This window comes from Podarcis erhardii (assembly GCF_964252035.2).
Source record: "Podarcis erhardii genome assembly, chromosome: 1".
Taxonomy (NCBI): domain Eukaryota; kingdom Metazoa; phylum Chordata; class Lepidosauria; order Squamata; family Lacertidae; genus Podarcis; species Podarcis erhardii.
The window spans coordinates 70,342,270-70,365,986 of NC_138497.1; the positions used below are offsets into that span (position 1 = coordinate 70,342,270).

At 40.0% G+C, this 23,717-nt stretch overlaps 1 protein-coding gene across 6 annotated transcripts in view; it reads left to right on the top strand.

Moving 5' to 3' along the window:
• The window catches only part of DENND5A (DENN domain containing 5A), a 66,406-nt gene that overhangs the window by 20,539 nt on the left and 22,150 nt on the right, over nucleotides 1–23,717 (top strand). For 2 of the 6 annotated variants that reach the window (XM_081840158.1, XM_081840159.1), the window contains 12 exons: nucleotides 3,131–3,318; nucleotides 4,896–5,213; nucleotides 6,448–6,666; nucleotides 7,549–7,783; nucleotides 8,170–8,320; nucleotides 8,805–8,898; nucleotides 10,308–10,412; nucleotides 10,905–11,036; nucleotides 14,368–14,520; nucleotides 16,254–16,358; nucleotides 21,681–21,765; nucleotides 22,967–23,051. In XM_081840158.1, coding sequence (XP_081696284.1) covers nucleotides 3,131–3,318; nucleotides 4,896–5,213; nucleotides 6,448–6,666; nucleotides 7,549–7,783; nucleotides 8,170–8,320; nucleotides 8,805–8,898; nucleotides 10,308–10,412; nucleotides 10,905–11,036; nucleotides 14,368–14,520; nucleotides 16,254–16,358; nucleotides 21,681–21,765; nucleotides 22,967–23,051 — 1,870 coding nt within the window. The remainder of the gene's footprint in view (nucleotides 1–3,130; nucleotides 3,319–4,895; nucleotides 5,214–6,447; nucleotides 6,667–7,548; nucleotides 7,784–8,169; nucleotides 8,321–8,804; nucleotides 8,899–10,307; nucleotides 10,413–10,904; nucleotides 11,037–14,367; nucleotides 14,521–16,253; nucleotides 16,359–21,680; nucleotides 21,766–22,966; nucleotides 23,052–23,717) is intronic. The other 4 variants (XM_081840162.1, XM_081840163.1, XM_081840161.1 and 1 more) reach the window with 3 other exon arrangements.

Sequence of the window (23,717 nt, forward strand, 5' to 3'; positions counted from 1 at the left end):
TGAGGCATTGGGTATGTATTCTGCATCAGGCAGCTTGCCTGCTACCTGATAGGAACCTGGTGGGATCAAACCTGTGCTGGGGAGTCACCCCCAACATTGATTAGATGCCACAATCCTGCACAGGCCACCACTGGGAGAGTTTTATTGACCCCTTGGCCCCACAATGGACTCATGGACAGAATCACCCCTCCTGGACCCCTCTAACGGGGTACCTCTGAGACTAAGGATGCAGCCCAATGCCTTATCTGCCAAAGTTGTGACGGTTGCTATGAGGTAAGTGAAAACCTACAAGCCTGCCAATTTGCTTGCAGGAGAAAATTTCTCCCTGACCCCAAATATGGTGACTGAATAAACCATAGCAAGGTTCATAGCAAGGCAATGTGTCTGTCCATGCCCCGTCCCGCCCCCCGCTGGGCGGGCCCTTTAAGACTGGGTGGGTGGGTGAAAAAATCCCACAACAATCCCCCAAAAGGGCGGCCAACACCTGGCCACTCCCTTAAATAGGCTAGGAGTGGGCTGCTCGCAGCCCACAAGCCCCAGCCTCTGATTGGCTGAGTGGACACTGCCTGTCCTTACCTGGGATCCTGACATGGCCAGAGGTGGGCAGTGCCAGCAATCCCCTTCCCCGGCCGCACTGGAAGATGGCAGCTTCCCTGAACCCACCATGGCCACGCTGTGCGGCAATGGCCGTCCACCTGGAGTCCCAGGTGAGCAGATATTCTGCTCCATGCAGCCTCCTGCTCACAGAATAATACGGTTATTTTAACTCATTTCCCCTTGCATTTTCTAAAAATTCTGGTATATAAATATCTACAATAAAAAATTGTTCAGGTATGTTGGATAATCCTTTAGCATAGTGTGGGAGATAACATGGTACTTAGCAGGGGGATGGGGGAACTGGTGAAAATCACCTCCAACATGTGTGAGTAGGAAGACCCTCAGTCCAGTTGCCAGCCTTTTGTTTATGGAACACCTGCTCTGGGTATGCCTGTAAACATTTCCAAAGGATATAAATGCCCTAGAGACCCCTGAGGGACCATTTGTAATCTTTGGGATGGCGCTTCTCTCTAGATCACTTAAGCAGGACCGTTCTGGTGTTGACCTTTAAAGCCCTAAATGGCCTTGGCCCTATATACCTGAAAAGGTTTCTCCACACCCATCATCCAGTCCAGACACTGAGGTCCAACACCGAGAGCCTTCTGGTGGTTCTCTCACTGCGAGCCATGAAGCTACAGGCAGAGAATCTTCTCGGTAGTGGCACCCTCCTATCAAATGTCAAGGAGATAAACAACTGTTTGACTTTTAGAAGACATTTGGAGGCAGCCCTGTTCAGGGAAGTTTTCAATGATTGATGTTTTAGTGTTTTTAATCTTTTGCTGGGAGGCACCCGGAGTTGCTGGGGCAACCCAGTCAGATGGGTGGCATATAAATAATAAAATTATTATTATTATTAATTTTGAAAATTGCTTCCCCAGAGGGGAGGGGCCACCCAGCTTTCAGACTAAGGACAGGAGTCACCTAACCAGCGCCGTTGGCAACTCCGCGGAAGTTCTGCACAAGGACTTTTCCACGTGCAATGAGGCTTTCCCACTCCCTTGCTACCCCCCAAAATTTGGAAACCCCCCAGAACAGTGCATGGGGGAAGGAGAGGGAGGATCATGCCAACTGGCAATAGTGGGACACTGAATTCCACCCATAGTCTGTGTAACAAAGCATTTAGTCAGGCTGAGTTCCTTCTCAGAGCTTCGATAAGATTCTGCACAAGGTGCTGAAATAGTAGCATTTGGTCCTCAGCCGTTTTCCCTGCACCCCTGTTCAGGTATGTCACAAGAATTAGTAATGCTCTTTTGGAGGCTCTGGGGGAAAATATTTATATATTTTTACTGAGAATTTCTGATCAGAATCCTCTGGAGGGTGTTCCATCCACATCATCTCCTGAATTGCTTGTTCCTCCTGTATTGCTTGCTCTTCCAATCTAGTCTGGGAGTTGGGTGGTCCTTTCACCTGGAGAAGCAATTTAGAATGCCCCGGCCTAAGTGCTCCAGAGGGAGGCACCATCCTGAGGATTAGGAATATGAGGACTGAGAACAAAAATTTGTGGTAAGAAAATGACTGTTTTTTCTTTCTCCCTGAAACATTCAAACTAAGTTTATAAACAGCCTTTTTAATAAACATGCTGATCATAATAATGGTTGATAGACAACATAAGTGATACTTTGAGTGAAATAAATGACTCCATTGGCCTAATGAGTCTACTCTGAGTATGACTTATTCAACTATCACTCAATATAGTAAGCTATCAAATCATAGTAAGTCAACCTAGTTTGGATAAAAAAGCTGGAAGTTGTTTTTTGCAGGTTCAATAGTTCCTCTTCTATCCATCCCTCATGGTCTTTCTTCACGTTGTTATAAAGTTCCTATTCAAAATAAAGTTTAAATAAGGTCTGCTCTTGTTCAGATTCCTTCTGCTGTTAAGTACCCAAAATATCTTAAGGCTTGAAAATTAAATATAGCCTTTCTGGCTCAGCTAAGCCACATTAACAATTGGTGATTATCTGAACTGAATCAACGACTGTTCTTGAATTATTTTTTTTACTGTGATAATTTATGTAGACTTTGTAAATACTACACCTGGTTAACCTGAAGTGATAAAACCTTTCTGTGGAAACAAATTGCCTATGAGTATCAACGGTTTAATATCATATTGAAGAAAAAGTTCATTATAAAAGTTCAAGCTGCAACAGAGTTTGCTGAAGATGCAATGGCCATATGTGTCGGATTTTAGCAGGCTCAATATAGCACTATTTCCCCTCTCCTCAATCCCATGTATTGGGGAGAATGGGAGGTTGGTCTGTGGCTCATATATCCTTTTCCTTTCTACCGGGTGCAAGTTATTTTTAAAATAATAATAAAAACTTCTCTGCATGATACCTGGTAGAAAGCTATGTTTTACTTTATCTTTCATTTCCACAGAGACTAAGCAACTGATATTTTTAGAATATTTATTGTGCAATGCCTTGTGTTTGTTTCTTAGTGCTCCTTATATGAAGCCTCTAGGTTTGTGCTGATGGTTGCATTTTCATGGTGGCTCTCTAAGTGTGTTCTCTTCTTCACTACTTCCTGTTTTTAGATTACCAGAGACTGATGACTGTGGCAGAGACAATCACAGCACTGATGTTTCCATTCCAATGGCAGCATGTCTATGTTCCCATCCTTCCAGCCTCTCTCCTGCATTTTTTAGATGCTCCTGTCCCATATTTGATGGGCTTGCACTCCAATGGACTAGATGACCGGTCTAAGCTGGAGCTCCCTCAAGAGGTGAGAAATTTTACTCGAGTCAGGCTTCACTGCTTGCTAAACTGTTTCCAAAGGAGAGAATTTTGAATTAGTGTTATTCCTGCTCTTCCACTATAAAAGTCTCTCTAGAACAATGTGTGATTTGGTTTGGGGTAGATTGGGAAAGGACTAGTTAAGAAGAAAAAAAAGCTGACATTCTTTCAAATTGATTGTTGTAATTTTAAAATTTAGAAATTGCTTTAAAAATTAAATGTGATTCTCAGGATATTGAATCTTTTCCTAATATGACCTACACTTGAGATTGTAAGATGAAGGTATGCTTTTGGCTACGTATTTTTGTTAGCAGCATCCCTTAGCTGTATTCCTTTTTCTAGGAATAGTTTCTCAATGGTAATTTTAAAGTATGTTAACAAAAATGGAACAGAACTCATCCAGGGAATTATCGGTATAACAGGTAATGTGAGTTGAGTGGTTAATGTGCAGTACAACCAACCACTGTGCACATAATTTATGCATAAAGAATTATACATATTGCCCAGTTAATAGACCTTCTCTACAAAAGGACTTAGGTATGTGTGTATATATAGACTCCATTTTGTACATTCTCTGGCCAGTATGCACATTCTCCTGTAATCGCCTTAGCACTACTTTGAATTCAACCCACTATATATTGCCACAGCAGTTCATGAATAAGATGAAAGTGACTCTTGTAGATGCTTCAGTGTTGGAGTTGGCCTCTATGATTCTGGCTCCTGTGGATGAGGATGAGTTTTTAAGAAATCCAGACAATAAAAAGGGAGCAAATTCTTAGGTCGTGTTATGAAACCTTATCACCCAACTATTAGAGCAACAGCAGCTGCCACCTTCATAGGACATGTGCCCATGTTATGGGCCTGGATCTTACTTAAGAAAAAGGCTTAGGAAGGACCTTAATAAATTGGCCAAGGCTGTTGCCTTCATAGTGTATGCAAGCTTAGATGCCCTTCAGTTCTCTTCTAAAGCGCTGGATGCTGGTATTGCTGTCCAGCATCAGTTGTGGCTTTGGAACTGGAATGTTGACACTATATTTAAGTCTAATGCAAAGATGTTTGCCCTCTGCAATTCTCTGAATTGTTTGCTACAGTAAGGAATTGTTGTTGAGGGCATAAACAATTATTACGTGTCTTACAAGTTTCCTTTACGGAAATGCAGATTACTTTCCTTCCTGCATTTCAAGCACAGCTGAAAAGAACAGGATATGTGTGTTTCCTCTTAATCCACTGTGACCAAGCATTGTAAATAATCTGACACTGTATCAAGAAAATATATCAGAAATAAGGCCTTCTAATTTTGGTAAGACTTACTCCAAAGTGTGCCTAGGAATTCAGCCTTAATCCTTTCCAGTTGGGCAGTTATCCTACTTTCCAATTCAAATTATTCTCTCTCAAGTTGTTATATACATTTCCAGTTTTTAATGAGTGTTTGTTTACACATTACGATGCCTAGGATTTCTTTGCACATTGCAAAATGACAACACAGGCATTTTACATGTGCAATATGTGTCAACGTTTTATATCTGCTCATGATTTCTCTTATATCTCTCCTGACTTAATTCTCAGGCAAATTTGTGCTTTGTGGACATAGACAACCACTATGTTGAATTGCCAGAAGACTTGCCTCAATTTCCAAATAAACTTGAATTCATTCAGGAAGTCTCTGAGATCCTTATGGCTTTTGGGATTTCACCCGAGGGAAACTTGCACTGTAGTGAAAGTGCCTCCAAGATGAAGAGCCTCAGAACATGTGACATAGTCTCTGATAAGAGAAATGGTAACCTAGGAGGAACAACTTTAAATTCATATGAACTGCTGAAAGAAAATGAGACCATAGCAAGACTTCAAGCACTTGTTAAAAGAACAGGTGTGAGCCTAGAAAAGGTAATTTCATAATACTTATGGAAGCTTCACACTAGAACATTGTGCAGCTGATACTGGATTGCTAAGGAACTTTACTGTGAATCTGCGTTACTACTTGGTTCTAATCCCAGTTTTGTTGCATGCCACTATGCCTGGGTAATTTTGAGAGAGACTTGTCTGCTACAGAGATGTATGGAGTTTATTTTACGTATGGAGCAAATATGTTTGCCAACATTCACAGTTGTAGTGCAGCTTGGCTGCCTATGAGTTTTTGTTTTAATTTGTGGTGCTCTAGTACCACTGATCTAATACCAGGTCTTTAATGAGTATTGCTTAAATTGTGCCATTGATTTATTAATTTGTCATTTTCATTACCTTATTGCAGTACAGTATTTGAATTGTATCCCATAACTCTTCTCCTTTAAGGTTGATTTCTGTTTGTGTGGTGAGAATATTTTTTTTGCATTTTTTTAGTAGTCATGACAGCAGGCATGATGGTAAACTTTTGATGTTGGCAAGCTTTTGATTTTGAAATGCCTATGCTATAAATGTTCCTCACCTTGATTTTCCTTTTTTGGGGGGGTGAAGATATACTTGAAGCTTGATATGGAATAGTATTTGGAAACTGGGTGTTAGTTATGCCAACAAACCAATTATTTCTTTTTTTCCTTTTGGAGTTACAAAAATAAAGTCATATTAGTAAAAACAGAACATACATACAGCATCATCAAATCTATTATTCTAAACCTTGGTGAACAAAAAGAATGTTTGTATAAAACAATTTACCAAGTTGGACTATTATAAATGAGTTTAGAACTTACTGGGTTGCTCCATATCCTGTGAAATCACTTAGTAACAGGATATGGATATATATTCCCCCAAATAATAAGTATTTTGTGATTTTACTGGCAGATGATATTAGTCAATATTTTTAAAAAATGACTGTGAACAGGTCTGTTCTTTTCCCCTAAACCTGAAATAATTTTTTATCAGATTCAACTGGTTTACTTGTTTGTAAAAACAATTTCACTTAGAAAACAATTTACCGTACTCAAAATGCATTAGGAAAAAGGCACTGTTGTTGTTCCGCTCTTGCCATGAATATAAACACAGCACCATCCTGTATCAGCTCCTGTAATTCCAAAAAATATTCATCATGGACATAACCCTAGTCTCTGACAGGCTTGACCTCACATAAGTCAAATGCAGAATTTCTATGTGAATAATTATAGCTTCAAGTTCTTTTTCCTTATAGCTTGAAGTTCGAGAAGAGACTGGTAGCAGCAAGAAGGATCTCAAAGTGCAATGTGATGAAGAAGAGTTCAGAATTTACCAGCTGAATATTCAAGTGCGGGAAGTTTTTGCTAATCGTTTCACTCAGATGTTTGCAGATTATGAAGTATTTGTTATTCAGCCCAGTCAAGACAAAGAGTCATGGTTCACCAATAGAGAGCAGATGCAGAACTTTGATAAAGTGAGTATAAAGATGAACACCATGAAAACAGAGGACAGGGGATCCATATTCATAATGGGAAGGAGAGTAGGGCACATGAAGCATCATGGCGCCGTCCCAATCATACAAACTATGGTTTGGAGGACTGGGAACTGAGGCACCAAAAGAGTGTTCATTTGTAAAGTAGCCCTTTATATCAGCCAGAATTAGCTCTAATTTTGTTAAGATCAATGTGGTAAATTGTGAGAAGGATACTGTATGATGACTTAATTCCTTGGAATGTTTAATGGGTGGTGTGAATCAGATCTTGTTAAAAAGATAGATCAGAAACAAAATACTACTTTTGTAAACTGACTTATTAGTCACAGGTTATTCGCTTTGCTATAAACTGATAGTCCTCTCCCCCACTACATTTCCTTTGTGCATAGCTGTCTGCCTATGATGATTCTAGCTGGTAAGGGCCAAATTAGACAACCATTGAGTGATGGGGTGAGCTCCCATGGCTCTGTCCCAGCTCCTGCCAACCTAGCAGTTCAAAAGCACGCCAGTGCAAGTAGATAAATAGGTACCGCTGCGGCGGGATGGCAAACGGCATTTAAATGCGCTCTGGTTTCCATCACGGTGTTCTGTTGCACCAGAATCGGTTTAGTCATGCTGGTCACATGAGCGCCGCAACCCTATAGTTGCCTTTGACTGGACTTAACTGTCCAGGGGTCCTTTACCTTTTTACCTGTATATCTGTTTCAAAACAGAGTGTATAGTAAAATATATAATAAAACAATACATTTAAAATATAGTAAAATAGAAAATAATTTGATTGTGTTGATAATCGAAAGTATTCTTCATATCCTTTAGAAATCATTTAACGTGGGGAGACAAACACATTTTCTTTCAATTTACTAGGCATCATTCTTGTCTGACCAGCCAGAACCTTATTTGCCTTTCCTCTCAAGATTTTTGGAGACACAGATGTTTGCTTCCTTTATCGACAACAAGATTATGTGCCATGATGATGATGATAAAGACCCTATTTTGAGAGTGTTTGATTCTAGAGTGGATAAAATTAGACTGTTAAATGTTCGAACACCAACTTTGCGCACTTCCATGTATCAAAAGTGTACTACCATTGATGAGGCTGGTAAGCACTGAAATATTATCTTTAAAGGCACTATAGTTATGTCTACTGGTAAAACCAAGTTAATGCTCAGCTAGGAGCAGATAGAATGAAGATCTTCAGAAATGCAGTAGTTTTAAAATACAGTACTATTAATAAATGACACTATTTAAGAGATGGGTTCAAATGGAAATATGAATGTTTTGCTCTCAAGGGGGTTCTTTATACTCCTTTAGCACTCTGAACAGGATACATATTTCTGACAGTAGCTTTCTAACTTGTGTTTCATAGACCTGGGGTTCCTGTCTTCCCACTTGCCTCTTTTATTCTCCTTTTTAATCACGCATGACGACCTCTTGTCAGAATGATACGGTTTAAGCTGTATATGTAATGGTTTTGTTTTTCTTCAGAGAAAGCTATTGAATTAAGGCTTGCAAAAATAGATCACACTGCAGTCCATCCCCACTTGCTAGATATGAAGATTGGACAAGGAAAATATGAACCTGGATTCTTCCCCAAACTTCAGTCTGATGTTCTTTCTACGGGGCCAGCAAGCAATAAGTGAGTAAGCTAGAAGATCTTCTGCTTAACAAATTGCACAATTTGGGGGCCATTCAGCTTTTGAATTTGGCATTGGTTGTGATAACTATAAGATGTAGTCTGCTGGTGACAGTTGAAACTTGGATGTAATGGTGACAGTCATGAACATATGAACTTACAGATGATATGCTAACCATTCTAGAGTTAAGTTTTGAAGCTACGTACTAGATCAGGGGACAGAAGTGAGAAGTGAGAAATTAAGCATCAAGTTTTTCTTGTAATTTCCACTTCCACAAATAAACTTTGACTATCATAGTTTTCAAACATTAATAACAAAAATATGTTGAGTGGGGTTCGACTTAGTATAGGTTTCTGGTTAAACTGTATGTTGCACTACTTTTGACCCTATCTCCCTATTGACTGCAGTCCAGAACGGACATATATATTCCCTATTTCAGTTTGTGAGCTAGAATACATTTAAAAAATGTCAATTATAATTTTTTAGATGGACCAAACGAAATGCACCTGCACAGTGGAGGCGGAAAGACAGGCAGAAGCAGCACACAGAGCACCTTCGTCTTGACAATGATCAGAGAGAGGTGAAAACTGTTGAGCACAATTTCCAATCTAATGTCTTTATTTTGTACTGAATAATAACATAGGTTATCAGACTGTATGTATAAGATGCTTTTCCCAACCCCATGAAAAAGCATAGCCCAGTTCTTCATCTGATATAAATGGTAACTTCTTCTAAAAATAAAGAGCTCTAATTCCCCAAAATTGCCCTCCTGACATAGTTGACCTTGGAACACAGCCTCATATTGGTTGCAATAGGCTTCTTGCAAGCATAATTTCATCAGAGAAGGGGTAGAGCAATGGGATCTTGTGGGTGCCAAGAAGGCGTCTCTGGTCCATGTGCACCCATGGGCATTACATTGGCAAGCCATGTTTTGTGCCAAATGCAATTGTGCACAGCAGCCTAAGACATCATGGACTTATACCCTTTAAGGTTCCCTAAACCTTCCATGAACTGCCAACTCCATTTCTGCAGGACCATCTGGTGATGGTTGCATAACTCCAGCTTTCTCATCTCAGTCCATAGGATGGGTCTTTATCTTGCAAAATCTGTCTGGAAGAAGAAGTGTCTCACAAATTTACCTCTTTCCTTCCCACATTTCTGTATTGGCAAGTGTAAATTTACACTGTCACATCAATTTACACCATCACCTGCCTTATGTGAGGGTTGGATTGCACACTCCTTACCCCTTCCTGATTAGTGACGTTCCGCTGAACTACCAATTCACACCCATGACACAGAGTAAAGGTGGGCTGGACATCTTCTGGACATCTATGAGGACCCATGTTGTTTGCATGTATGTTTTGGGGAAACAGCCTTACAGTGTGGTTATGCATTGTGGTTATATTGTTCGTTTTTTGTTGTGGTTTGTACCCTGTTTGCTTTCTCTCTCATGCCTTCCCTCTAGCCTTGATAATGACTTCTCCACTAGACTTTCTGAGGTTTGGTTGTCATCTTCCAATACCCAAAGAGTAATCTCCCACTTTGCCTAATTGCTTGATTTGTATTACACCAAGGATGCAGAGGAATCCTGTAAACTTTTTGTATAGAGCCAAAAGTATCAATATGCCATTGATGTCAATGGGGGGGGGCAGTTATATAATCACTGAAGAACAGTCTTCTGCTACCTCAAATATGTAAAAACTGAGTTCTTCTGTCATTTTCTTTTTTAAAAAAAATATTGTCTTATGTGTTGATGCATGCATTTTATTCTTTTCTCTGTTGAGATCTGTTATTTATAAATTGCATTACATCATTATTCTTTCTCACTTTGGAAAGACATAAATTGTCTTAAGCAGCCTCTGTCCTGTTTTTGCATGTGTGCTCTCATTATTTCATGTCTGCTTACCATGCTTTCATCTAACATGAGCTATATGATTTTTGGTTTGTTTTTTGTTTTTTGTTTTGCTGTCTTTCCTGTTTTGCCAGCAGCTGGATTTTCCTTTGCCAGACCTTCAGTTGCAATTTTGTTTAGACTTGGACCAGCATGATTGGCCTTTCAGGCACTCTTTTAAATCTGTTTCAGAACTATACCTGGTATGTTGTGTTTATGTAGGTACATTGTGTGTGTGTGTGCATGTGTGTGTCTTGTTCTATATAATATGAAAACATGGTGTTCGGTTATGGTACTGGACAAAAATACATAGTTAAGTATGTATTTCAGAGTCCAAAGAGAATTTCTCTTACAGTGGCTGAAAAGTTCAGTCCAAATGCATTTTATTTGATATATACCTGGGATCATCATATTATTATGCTATTACAAATATATTGGATAGTGTAATCAGTGCAATGGTTCTCTATTCATGCAATAAAATGCTTCAGGTTTTTTTCCTGAACAATAACAATAGCCAGTTATTGACCTCCAGTACAATAAAATAAAAAGCATTAATCCTTTGAGAACTCAATATGCCATTATTTTTTTAGCTATTTCTTTGACAAAAGAGCAAAACATATACTTCCACATATAAGTGCTTTAAGCGTTTTAAAAGTTGTGCATTTCTATATATGTATGTTCCTCTTTGTTTATAGAAGTATATCCAAGAAGCTCGGAATCTTGGCAGTACTATTCGGCAGCCCAAATTGTCTAACCTTTCGCCATCAGTAATTGCCCAGACCAACTGGAAATTTGTTGAAGGTTTGCTGAAGGAATGTCGAAATAAGGTATTGTGCTGGTCTTTATTGAGGCAGCCTTTGCTAGTACTATGGAGCTAGGTAGTAGACTATGTCCTAATCTTATGGTGCCTTGATGATATTTTATATTGAGATGGAAGGCTCCATGGAGGGAGGAATTTCATGCATAGAAAGGGATGTCCCTCAAAATTGCTCCCTCATGTGTAAAGTATGGGGAAGTCTCCTTGTACAGGAATTTTGTGGATAGTCAAGTTTAAACGTAAGTTTAATCATAAAAAAAGAGTACAGTTCAGATAATGTACTCTTTCCTCCATATTGTGGTCATGGTTTCTTCTTTTTTTGGTCTCAGAGCCACAACTGATGCAATTCTTCTTAAGGCTGTTTTATGGTGCCCATAAATGTTGCAATTTTTTGTACATGATTGTACATGCAGGGAGTTGGACTAGATGACCCTTGGGGTTCCTTCCAATTCTACAGTTCTATGTAGGAACAGGGAGGAGCATCTAACCTTGATTTTCTGGTACTTGTATCTGCCTGATGTAGGTTTCTGCTGTATCCACATATCAGTATTAAATATTTTGCTTGTATCCATAACTATGTGAAGTTTTGAAGCAGATCTTACCTTAAAGAATTCTGTTGATTTAACAGTGCCAAGGGTTAGCCTTAAGTAATCTGCTATTAGCCAGCTAGAGGAAGATGGATTGAACAGTGTGTGTGAAATCATGCTTGTATTTCAGCTGAGCCCATCTATTAGCTAAGCCCATCTTTCAAGACTGATAAATTGGAATTGTCAAATGATAGCAACAGTGGGTATAAGAAGTAAAGTCTGCAGTGTGAGATGATTAAAGATAAACCTTAGAGGCAAATAATATATCTGTAAGAAAAGACAGAGACACAGGACTGTCTCTGCTTTAAAGTTGTTACCTGAGAAAGATGAGGTGCTTTTATTGATAGTGGCAAAGACCTGTGTAAAAAATGAGCTGAAACTGTATCATCTTCTGTTCCTGTCACAATTGCTCTATAGCTCTAGCATTTTATACCATCTTACAAGAACAGCTGCAAAGTTTATCAATTGTTTAATTTTTCCTGGGGCATTTGGAGGAAAATGTGTTGCTGTGTCAGATTATCAACCAAGGTCCTATTGTTAAAGTTGTCTGCTGTAGCACACAATGTAAATTAATTTACTGAAATGGAAAGGCAATTCCTTAAGCCTAGAAGAAAAACTGCTTCTGTAATAATTTATAGATAAAGAGATTTGCTGCTGTAATCATGAGATTGTTGATAACTATTGAATATTTCTAAAACATAATCTTAATAGGTGATGAACCTTAAAGTGGTCCCTTTTCTCCCTGTTTCCCTGTTTTCTGAGGGCACCATTTCAGGTGAATCCTGAAACAGAGAGGTAGAGGGTGACACAGTGATGTTTGCTGTTTTGGGGAGATGGAAAGGGGCTTAAAATGGTGACATGGTATTAATTTTAGAAGCTGTTGGTTGTGCTGGCAACTTTGGTAGCAGAGGCAGAACTATCCCTACTACAGTGACCACTGTAAAGCCCTTCCTCTCCTCCACAAAGTGGGGAGGGGAGCTTATTTGCTCCACCCCTATAGAAATTATGGAATGCTATATAGGGAGAGGAACAGGACAGAGGATACCTTTGATTTTTCCTTTGAACTCACCCTGTTGGTTTCCTATGATGGATTCATGTATAAATTTCATCCATGGAGACAATTTGAACAAGCAGCCAGTAGTCATCCAGCCCAATGAGACAGGAGATTTCCAGTGGTTGCTTCTTGTCAAGCTGTCTGACAACAGATATCCCTCTGAAGAAAAGAGAGCAAAGAAAACATCTTAAACTACAGAGCAGGGAAGCATTGGACTGACAGTTTCTCCCATATTAAGAAGAAGAAGAAGAAGAGTTTGGATTTGATATCCCGCCTTTCACTCCCTTTAAGGAGTCTCAAAGCGGCTAACAATCTCCTTTCCCTTCCTCCCCCACAACAAACACTCTGTGAGGTGAGTGGGGCTGAGAGACTTCAAAGAAGTGTGACTGGCCCAAGGTCACCCAGCAGCTGCATGTGGAGGAGCGGAGACGCGAACCCGGTTCCCCAGATTACGAGACTACCGCTCTTAACCACTACACCACACTGGCTCTGTATCACATATCTGTATCACAGTTCTGTTCTAGCACGTGCATGTTGTGAGCTCCCTAGTATCACATAACAATGCATGCTCGGAAAAGGGCAGTTATTTTTGGTTGGAGGCAGGTGAACAATTTTTCGTGAACAGAGTGGAGAATCCCCAAACAGCATCATCATGAGTGCAGTTTTCCTAATAAGTCATAAACATACCACAACTTTTTTCCTCTTCGAACCTGAAGTTACTTTACATAAGCAGATACGCACAAATGTGCAAAGTATAACAGTTATTAATTAGAATTTCTAGATTGTAAGTAGACATGTCCTCCTGGAATTTTTCCAGTTTAATCTATGATTTTCCACCCAAGGGTTAGGTGGGGTGCAGGAATCCTGGGATCTTTACAATCCTGGGATTGTATTCTCCTAATTCAAAGATGAGAAATATGGGGCACTTGCAGTAATTTTCGTCCACAAAGATAATGTGTTTAGGATTATCAACTTTCCATTAGGGGAAAAACTATTTCTGACAAGTATAGTTGCAGAGTAGTTTTTGCTGGATATGGCAACATATGTTCTACAGATTAGAAATAAGTCATATAATGCTTGAACTCAGAGGAGGATACAGAGTGCCTATAGTATGCGCAGAACACACTTTTGTTTTCCAAACAAGGATGTTTCCCAATGCCTTTTCTGGCTGTAACCACCTGTGCTACACCCCATGACATGCCAGTGGGGCCCATGGTGCACATGTATGGGTTCAGGGGGAACAAGGGCTTCAGCAGGAAGGGGGTGGGCGCAAAAGCCCTGTTCAGCAAGTATAATTCTCTGTTCACATTTCTTTTTGATCTTCTAGACCATTGTGTTTTGAATCTCCCGGTTTTCTTATTATCTGATTTTGACATAAATAATAATGCAGAACAAGTGTTGTGGATTTGCACACACATGCAAACCATAGACTTACATTCACTTGCTGTCAGCAACTTTTCCATTGTGCTGAACAAGTTTGCCATGTCTGATTTCTATAGAAAAACAAGGCAGAAAAGTGAACAATGCTGGCAGTATGTCACAACAGATAATCACTGCCAGTTAAAGCAACACATTTTATAATTAAAATCGCTGTATTTTACTCAGCTAACACGTTGCTCACATGATGTGCAGGCTATCTAATATTCTGGTGGTTTCATCTGACAAATAGTAACTGTCCATTTCTCTTTCTGTCTCAAAAGACAAAGAGAATGCTAGTGGAAAAAATGGGTCGTGAAGCAGTCGAACTTGGTCATGGTGAGGTGAACATTACAGGTGTAGAAGAGAATACATTAATAGCTAGTCTCTGTGATCTCTTGGAAAGGATATGGAGCCATGGTCTGCAGGTGAAGCAGGTAAGAATTGAAATTACCACTCTACAATTTTTCAAATATTTACTTACCTTTTAAAAATGTGCCATCTTTTTGTATTGTTTTCAGATATTAAGAATGAGTTGTGCTGATACATGCTCGAATTTTTTTGAATGAGATTGAAATCTTTTATGTAAATTAGAATTTGCATTTTAGGTAGAGCTGCTTAATTTAATACTAAGGGTTGGATCCAGCGGAGGATCTTCTGAATGGAAGAGGTAGAGATAATTTTGACAGATTCCTCTTTCAGTGGTCATAGCTGCCTCCTACACTTCTGAATGCTTCCCCAATACCCCAAGGAAAGTTTTTTGGGGGTTGCTGGGGAAAAGAGAAACTCAAAAATTTACCTCTTCCCCAATCCATCCACAGGACAGAGAACACATTTTCTGTGAGCAAAGCTATGCTCACGGGATTTCTGGATCCAGTGCAAGAAGTCCTGACTCTTATTTTTCCTTGTTTTTTTTAACCTTTACTTTGAGCTTTTAACTAGAAAATGATGAAGTAAGGCACAAAGTCTCATTCCTTTAAAGAGAAACTGCACTGATGGATTTCCTGTATGAAATTGCCGTTACATATCGTATTTTTCGTCCCATAGGACGCTCCGTCCCATAGGACGCACCTATTTTTTGGGGGAGGGAAATAAAGGAAAAAAAATTTCCCTTTATTTCCCCCCCAAAAGCAGGACAGGGAAACCGAACCAGGTCGAGGAACAGCGGGATGGCGGCGCTGTGCCTCCCTGCTGTCCCCCGAGCTGGTGGGGCTGGCCGATGTCTGCCCGGCGCGAGGGGCACTCTGCTTCAGGGTGCCCTGCCCGCCGGGCGGCAGGCTGCTATCCGCAGCGTGGGGAGCCCTGCGGGGAACTCCTGCAGGGCTCCCCACGCTGCAGATGTTTGTCCGGCGCGCGGGGCGCTCTGCTTCAGGGTGCCCTGCGCGCCGGGCGGCAGACTGCTATCCACAGCGTGGGGAGCCCTGCGGGGAACTCCTGCAGGGCTCCCCACGCTGCAGATGTCTGTCCGGCGTGCGGGGCGCTCTGCTTCAGGGTGCCCCGCGCGCCGGGTGGCAGGCTGCTATCCGCAGCGTGGGGAGCCCTGTGGGGACCTCCCGCAGGGCTGCCTAGGCTGCGGATGTGTTCCCGAAGCGCCAGGCGCTCTGCTTTCAGGGCGCCCGACGCTCCGGGAAGCAGCAGGGCTGTCTAGGCTCTGGATAGCAACCCTGAGGTGTTTCAGTCAGCGTTAGGGAGTCTGTTGTATCTCCCTCAGTGGAGCAGACCAGACATAGCGTTTGCTGTGAATCTGCTCAGCAGGGAAGCTAGACAGCTGCTAGCCCTGCCTAGGCTGCGGATGTCTTCCTGAAGCCTGGAGAGCGAGAGGGGTTGGTGCACACCGACCCCTCTCGCTCTCCAAGCTTCAGCGAAAGCCTGCATTTGCCCCATAGGACACACCCAGATTTCCCCTTTATTTTTGGAGGGGAAAAAGTGCGTCCTATAGGGCGAAAAATACGGTACAAAGTTCAAAGGAGAACAAAAAAGTTGAATTTTGGTTATCTAAGGAGCTTTGGTGGCCTTTATATCTTGTTTTGTAGATTAGAACTTCCTGGTTTTTTTGTTGATCACTTAGGTAGAGCTACCTTTGCCCAAATCCACTTCTAGACTGTAACAGTTTCTGTGTGTGCAGGTATATGCTGTCTGACTCTTACCTTCCCTCTTATATACTACATAGGATAGAAGCTGTACTACTTTCATCCTAGAAGATAGAGCATCAGTATACTCTGCTACAACTCAGATTTGGGCCTTTCAGACCAGCAAGCGGCCAACCCTACATAAGGTTAATTCTTTGAATTGATTGAAGATGTTGGCAAACAGTGCTGAACGGTCTGTTGTGGTAGAGTATTTAGGAATCTGATGGAAGAAGTGCAGTATATCCAAGCACTTCTGAAATAAAAGTGTAAAAAAAGAATCACAATTCCTCCTTGTAAAACCAGTTTTGGTTTTCAACCACAGAAGCCTGTTTCTGTAAATTTGTTGTTTGAGAAATCATCAGTAGAAGATTATACCCCCAGCTCCCTCCATACTACACCCAGCTTTCCCCCCCCCCCCCCCGCTGGATCGTCTTAGCCCTGCCTAGCTACCAACTTGCTCTTCCATTTGTGATTGCGGCCTCATATTTATCAACCCAGTTAATGTTGCAAGATGTATGATACTGCTTACCTGTCAGCTTTGAGACTATTTTTCCTTCTTTGTTGTCATCTCTTGTACGCATGCCATTCTTCTCCCTTGACTTTGTCCATATCTCAGCATGTAGTTCAAGGAAATGAATTGTTACCTTTCATGTGAGCTTTTCATTCATAATTCCACACAATGTGATTTTCATTTACTATGAGCTCACTTGGGCTTTTGTGCTCTTTATGTGATCTGTTCCAGCACTGGAGCCAGCATATATGTTGTTCATCATGTAAGTGTAATATTGAGAGAGATGTTTACAATGATGTCTCTTTTGTATTGTCTGCCTGCCTTATTGTTTACAGGGCCATCAGTACCATAAGTCCTAAACCAGAATTTAAAAGGGTCTTCTAATCCAGTCTCCTACTGCAAGGCAGGATCATTTACTCTCTAGCTTTTCACAAATCAGGCAGTGAAATCCAGGCCACAATGGGCCACAGGCAGGGGGTAGGTGTATTGCAGAAAGTGCATGCTGATTTTCTTGAGTCATATGAAGTTAAGCCAGGGGTAAAGAAAAATAAGTGGTCAAAAATCCAAACATCTTGAGAGGGAAAAATCTTTCTTGGCTCCAGTTTGATGGATAAGAATGATAAAAATCTATTCATTGCATATTCTTGTCCTGATACCAGTATGAGTGAGCCACCAGAGCAGAAATGCCAATACAGTTTACATTAATCTGATTGAGCCTATTCAGTTTCTTTATTCCTATTTTAGAATATACCAGTTAAATGAACATTGTTTTAATTATTAATGTGAGAATAATTTCAATATTTACTATAAATCAAATGATGTTTGTTAGAAATAATGAACTTGAATAATTATTTACTTCAACATTCCTTAGTAGCCTATGCATTTTTCTGTCTGTCTCCAATAATGTTCACCTATAACAATTAAAAACTACATTCTGATTCCTAACCATACATTAGTGAATTTTTAGCTGTCAGTATTTATACTCATACACTTCTTGCCCTAAGTAACTTTTCTTAGTAATATGTTACCCTCCCTGATAAATGATCAGTTGTAAAAGGCACTTCACATTTTGCAAACACTCAAGAAATCCTTGGACTAAAAAGCTTGAAGTCAACAACAGTAATTATAATAACTTTTGTTATAAATCTGTGGCCATTTCTGCTGTGTTGTTATTAAATCAGGTGTATTTATAAGATGTGATGGTTTCCATGTTAGCCTTTCTTTAACTTCTCAGCAAATTCTTTATAGCGAGTCTGGGATATGACCCAAAAAAATTTTCTGTCACCATCTTTTTTAATTCTGATATCATCAGTGTTACCCAGATCTTCCTTGGCTCATGGTATATCTCACCTAAACAAAATAAAGAAGGGAAAGGTTAATGAGCACTGATTCCTTCCCTCCCAGCAGCTCTCCACCTTCTCTGGTTGCTGCTTCCTCAACTCTCTGTTTTGGTCTTGGTAACCTTAAATAACAGCAACTCTATCCAACACTAGAAATGAAGTTCAATGGCAGCTGGGTGAGAATTACTTAGATTGAGAAAGGCATTTTTTAATTCTCCTGCTATATGTACAGTAATCAGTAATATGATATTAATTCCCATGTTTGCTTGAAATATAGCAATGTTTGTTATGGGAGATAATGAATTTTAATAATTATATATTTCATGTAACTTTTTTCTGTGTCTAAATATCAATGCAAATCTTTTTGCATGTTAAATACATTTTTGGTGTTAGTTATAAAATGGAATATGCAAATACTTTAATCCACTCTTCAAGACTTTAATCCACACATGCACACTTATCTGGGAGTAAGCCGTACTGGAAACACTGGCGGTTAACGATGAATAAACATGCTGAAGACTAGGCTGCAGTTGTATAACATTCATGATCTGCACTCATCCAGTATGGTTATAAGCAGCTATAAACTTGAATTAGTTTAGTTTTTGTACAGTCTACCTTTTATCTAATTTGTACAAGTATATAATTTTACTGGAATACCAAGTCAGAAGTTTAACATCTGAAGGATCCTATCTGAATATTTGAGGTCATATGTATCAACCACTATTCATTAATTTTCTCATTATTATCTGCTATAACAATCTTTAGCATTCATCAGTCAATTTATAGATGCTCTTTAGTGTCTCACATTTTTTTATAGATGCTCGTTAGTGTCTCACATTTTTTATACTCTAGAATAATGCTATATCCTAAATTTATTTAGCTAATGTATAGTAGTATTTGTTTTATGTTTTGCTTTTTGACCAGCATTCTCAAAATAACTCTTAAAATTTATTAAATACATTGAGATATTAAAAACCATACAAGCCTAACAGAGAGTCCTCTGATACTGACTTTACCTGTCTCCATCTTTCCCTTTGTTCTTCCCATCCCATGTTAATGATAAAAGGTCTTGGAGTAGGAAGGGAGAGCTCAGTTGGAGCAGAAGGCAAACCTGGTTTTTGTCTTTACCTGATTCCCTCCTTCACCTTTAATGCTTCAAAGATACAGCCTACACAGGTTTTATTTCTGTACAATAAGTTGTTTAATTCATTTGCATCATATTTTATGAATGCTTTGTTACCACTCACATCTGGTGAGAAGTACTGGCTTTCTGGCAGATCCTTGTGTGTGTATGATAGAACATGTTAATTTTGACATTTATGACAGTGTCAGATTTAATTAATGGATCCCACTGGTGGAAACTCGTGTGAGTTCAACTAGCACAACAGGATTTCCCACCCTCTCCTCCCCCTGTGTCTCCCACTCCTATATTGGCTTGAAGGGGTCAGGAGAACCCCCATAACAGTGCACGGGGGGCGGGGGGGCGGGGCGAAGGGAGATTGTTCCATCAGGCAAGCAGAAACTGACAAAGTGATCTCCTTAGGGCTGAATTCCTTCTAAGGTAAACTGATTTTTTAAGGTAAACATGGTGGTGATCTCCATGGAAGAAATAACTTATGTGTGGAGTTGCACTTATGCTTCTTTTCATTTATCTATAGCTTACCCACGTTTTATATTTGGTGGTTATTAGCCCTATGTGAACTAGTCCTTTAGGGTATTCTCTTCCACATGCCTTGCAAACTATGTTGCAGTCATAATAGGTTATAGCATGTTTCTCTTTGAAATAATGAGTTCTCTCTTACAGATATAATCACCCTGCTGCTATTAACCTGAACACTTAGTCTGGAATGCTGGGGAAGGGTGACAGGAGCCAAATTGGGTCCTATTACAACAAATGAGTGAATGGGTTTCATTATGTCCTATTATGCTAGGTAGATATCAGCTTTCAGATAGTATTTTTGATGATCTGTAGATTGCTCTGGACAAACCCACGTGCTGGTTGGTCTTTGTGCCACTCAGGAATTAAATTTGTAACAATCATGAGAGACTAGGCCATCCAGTTCTTGCTTAGGAGTGCTACCACTTTTTTTACATCCAGTTATGCAAGGATTTCTGAAAGGTTGTCTAGAATTCTGTTGTTCTGGGCGATAGAAAGAGCCAGGACACTGGTACCTAATGTGTTAAGATTGGACTCAGCATCTGGCAGCCCAAGCCACGATCTGGAAGACAACTTCTCTACAAGAAAGACGTGGATGCTTTAAAGCAGGCAGAAGGGTTTGGGGAGCATGCATGGGTTGCCGTGCATTGTTTACAAGGGAAAGTAGCTGGCTGATGAGGAACAGTTCCATGATTTGGTTCAAGGTCAAGAATCAAATTTTGGAAGCTGGCGACAACGTAGATGAAGTGCAGACTTTCCTTTCTATATCTGAGGCCAGTGGGGATCCATTGAATCTGCAGCTAGGAAATGGTGCCCCAGTTTTATCAGGGTTTCATAAAGAATGAGAAGCTTAGCTGTAGTAAGATCATGCACATGCGTTACCTCTGTATTGTACTGTACAGTATTTTATTATATCCAAATTCAAGTGTCTTGGCAAGACTTTGAGATTTGACCAGAGCTTTGGACAAACCAGGAGCAAACAAATTCTGTTAAAACAAAACAGGAAAACAGAAGATAAATTCAGGAATATAGAAAATAAACATAAAATGGCACTTTAATTAGAAGTCTGTCCTAGAATAAATGTAGTGGCATTCGGTAGGATTGCATGCAGGTACCTGTGAACGTATATTGGGAATAAGTCCCATTAAATCCAGTGGGCCTTATTCCCAAGTTTGAGTAGACATAGGGTTGTAGCCTTGGATTTATAAAGAATAACCCAAATATCCAGAGTAAATTAAGTCTGTCAAAAACAGCATAGTAAAATCTGCCCAGCTCGGCAGAGACTGGCAGTAGAATTTAAGTTGGTCTGTCAACATTACCATGTCCCTTATTGAGGGATGGGTTTCCTTTTGATTATGATCTGATGGGAATGGGGAACCTATAGCTCTGCAGCTGTTGCTGGACTACAAATTGCATAAATCTCTGACGATAGGCCATTCTGGCCGGGGCTGATAGGACAAGTGGAGGACACCCACCTGAGTGTCATAAGAACACAACACTAGTATTGCCACACACGTTGGTGATAGCTTATTAAATTTCTCTTTATCAAAGGTAGGTTACAGTAAAGTTGAGAACCTTTTCAACAAAGGCTAGGTTAATCTGGATAACATACCAGTTTTGCATGCCTTTGAATACTGTACTGCATTTTATATTTATATTGCTTTCTCAGACTTATTGTGATATGAAATGACTGGGTAGTGGAGTACACAATAGAGAATATGTGGTCGGAGTGGAAGTAGTTGATGTGTATAGCTTGCTTTAGGCTGATTGGCAGTTTAATGGAATCATTTAGTGAATATAGGAAAAGGTTGGTGTGTAGATTTGTTTTAGAGATTTTGTCTCGGTACAGTAGTATCTGATGATTTAATATGGAACATTTTTGAAATAAAACTAAAGATATGAATAATGCTCAAAATTAGTAATTTATGCTGCATTTGATAATCTTTCTTTTAAATCTTAGGGGAAGTCTGCTTTGTGGTCACATTTGTTACATTACCAAGAAAATAGACAGCGAAAACCTACATCCGGAAGCTTCAGTACCTCAGGTATTGTTAGTTTGTATGAAGGTTATGAACAGTGTTCTCCATTTTGAGAAAGAAAAAGTCACAAAAGAGTGATTGCACCAAACACAGATTTATTAAGTTATATTTCTTTATTAACTTCAACAATGTATATTATTATTTCACACCAAGTCTTTTAAGTGTTGCACAATAAGAATACAAAAAAGATACAAATGAGATAAAATCAGTTAAACTTAACCATAAAATCAGAAAAATGCCTGCTGAAATAAAAAGGTATTCACTAAGTGCCAGAAGTTAACAGAGAACAGGTTTGTTCGATCGTGACTGGGAGTTAGGTCCACAGCACACAAGCTGTATGTCTGACTCATGGGGATAACTAATAGTGACTCCTCTGAGGACGTCCTTGATTGGGCAGAAGAACAAGGAATCAGGTGGTCTTTAAGGTGGGCATATGAACAGTCAGTGCAAACTATGTGCTGGTGGAAGTCTGTCCCCAGGAACAGTCTAGCTGCAGCATTTTGCTCCAGGTGAGCTTCTGGACCTGGCTCCTGGGTAACCACACATACACTGCAATAACTGAGTCTTGAGATTAGCAGTGCATGCATAACTGTGTCCAGGCTGTCCCTGTCCAAGAATGTCCATAGCTTTAGCTGGTAAAAGGCATTCCTAGCCACTGAGACTGCCTGAGCTTACAGCAAAAAAATATGTATCCAGGAGCACCCCCAACTATGAACATGCTCTTTCTGAAGGAGTACACAAGCTGAAGCCAAGTCACCTGATCACAATACATTTCTTCCATCAGGGTGACTAAGTGTGATTCAGTCTCAAAACCTGCCACGACCTTCCCTATAGTGAGAATATTTGGAACTGGTTGGTAGTCCAAACCAATGGGTCCAGGGCTATATTTTTTAAGAGTGGCCATAGGTGGCAGTGATCACTCCCTCATGCAATTACACATTAACTATCATCTGGATCCAAGATGGGCAGGGGTCATATCTAGAAGCATATCATCTAGAGCTCCAGGGATTCTTCCTCCACAGTGGGAGTCAGCAACCTCCAGACTATCCAAAAGAGCCCTGTGGGCTGGCTGCTAGATTCTTGTGAATGTTTGCAGTAAGCCCAAATATTCATTTGCTGACTAAGTGCATTGCTAAAATGGAAAGCATTTACCAATGTAAATACAAATCAATATTTGTACTAATACAAAAGGTTATATTTAATTTAGGAATACTACTTGATTCAGAAAGAAGGAAGTCGGATGCCAGCCCAGCAATGTCTCCCTTAAGAGTATCTCTCATCCAAGACATGAGGTTGGTTTTAAAAAACAACAAAAACACAAAACTTTCATGAAAGGTTTATCAATATTTTAAGTACAGCTGACTTTAAAATAGCTCCTGTTAGCTTTTTTAGTTAGCCTCTTTTTCCTGATTTGAGATGGACGGTGCAATCCTAAGAATGGTTACTGAGAAGCAGGTCCATTGTGTTCAGTGGGTTTTACTTCCTAGTAAGCAAGTTGAGGATTGCAATTCTAGTTCTTCTCTTCCAAAGTTCTCCTTAAGTGATTAAAAGTCAGTGTCTGTTTTTCTTTTTACAGTGAAATGACTTCTTGTAAATTAAACTCACTCTGTGGAGAAAAGGCCTAATTCAAAATTGTGTGAAGCTGTAGGAATTGGTTAGGTTAAGTCTATTTTATCATAAGCATTTATAGGCAAGTCTATTCCATTGGATGCATGGAATGAACTTAAAAGGGTAGTTTATTATTATATTTGTTAAATTTCTGCCCCGTCCTCTGTCCCAAAGGAGCCAGGGCTGGTGTGTCTGCATGTATGTGTGTACTGTGGAAGAAAAACCCAGTTAACAAGTTGAGCTTGAAAGTTAAAAAGTGGCATCCAACCAACTAACTAACTAACTTGTTCCATCAACACAGAGATTTCCACTTGCACAGTAGAACTTCCTCCCCATCTCTGTGTGCACAC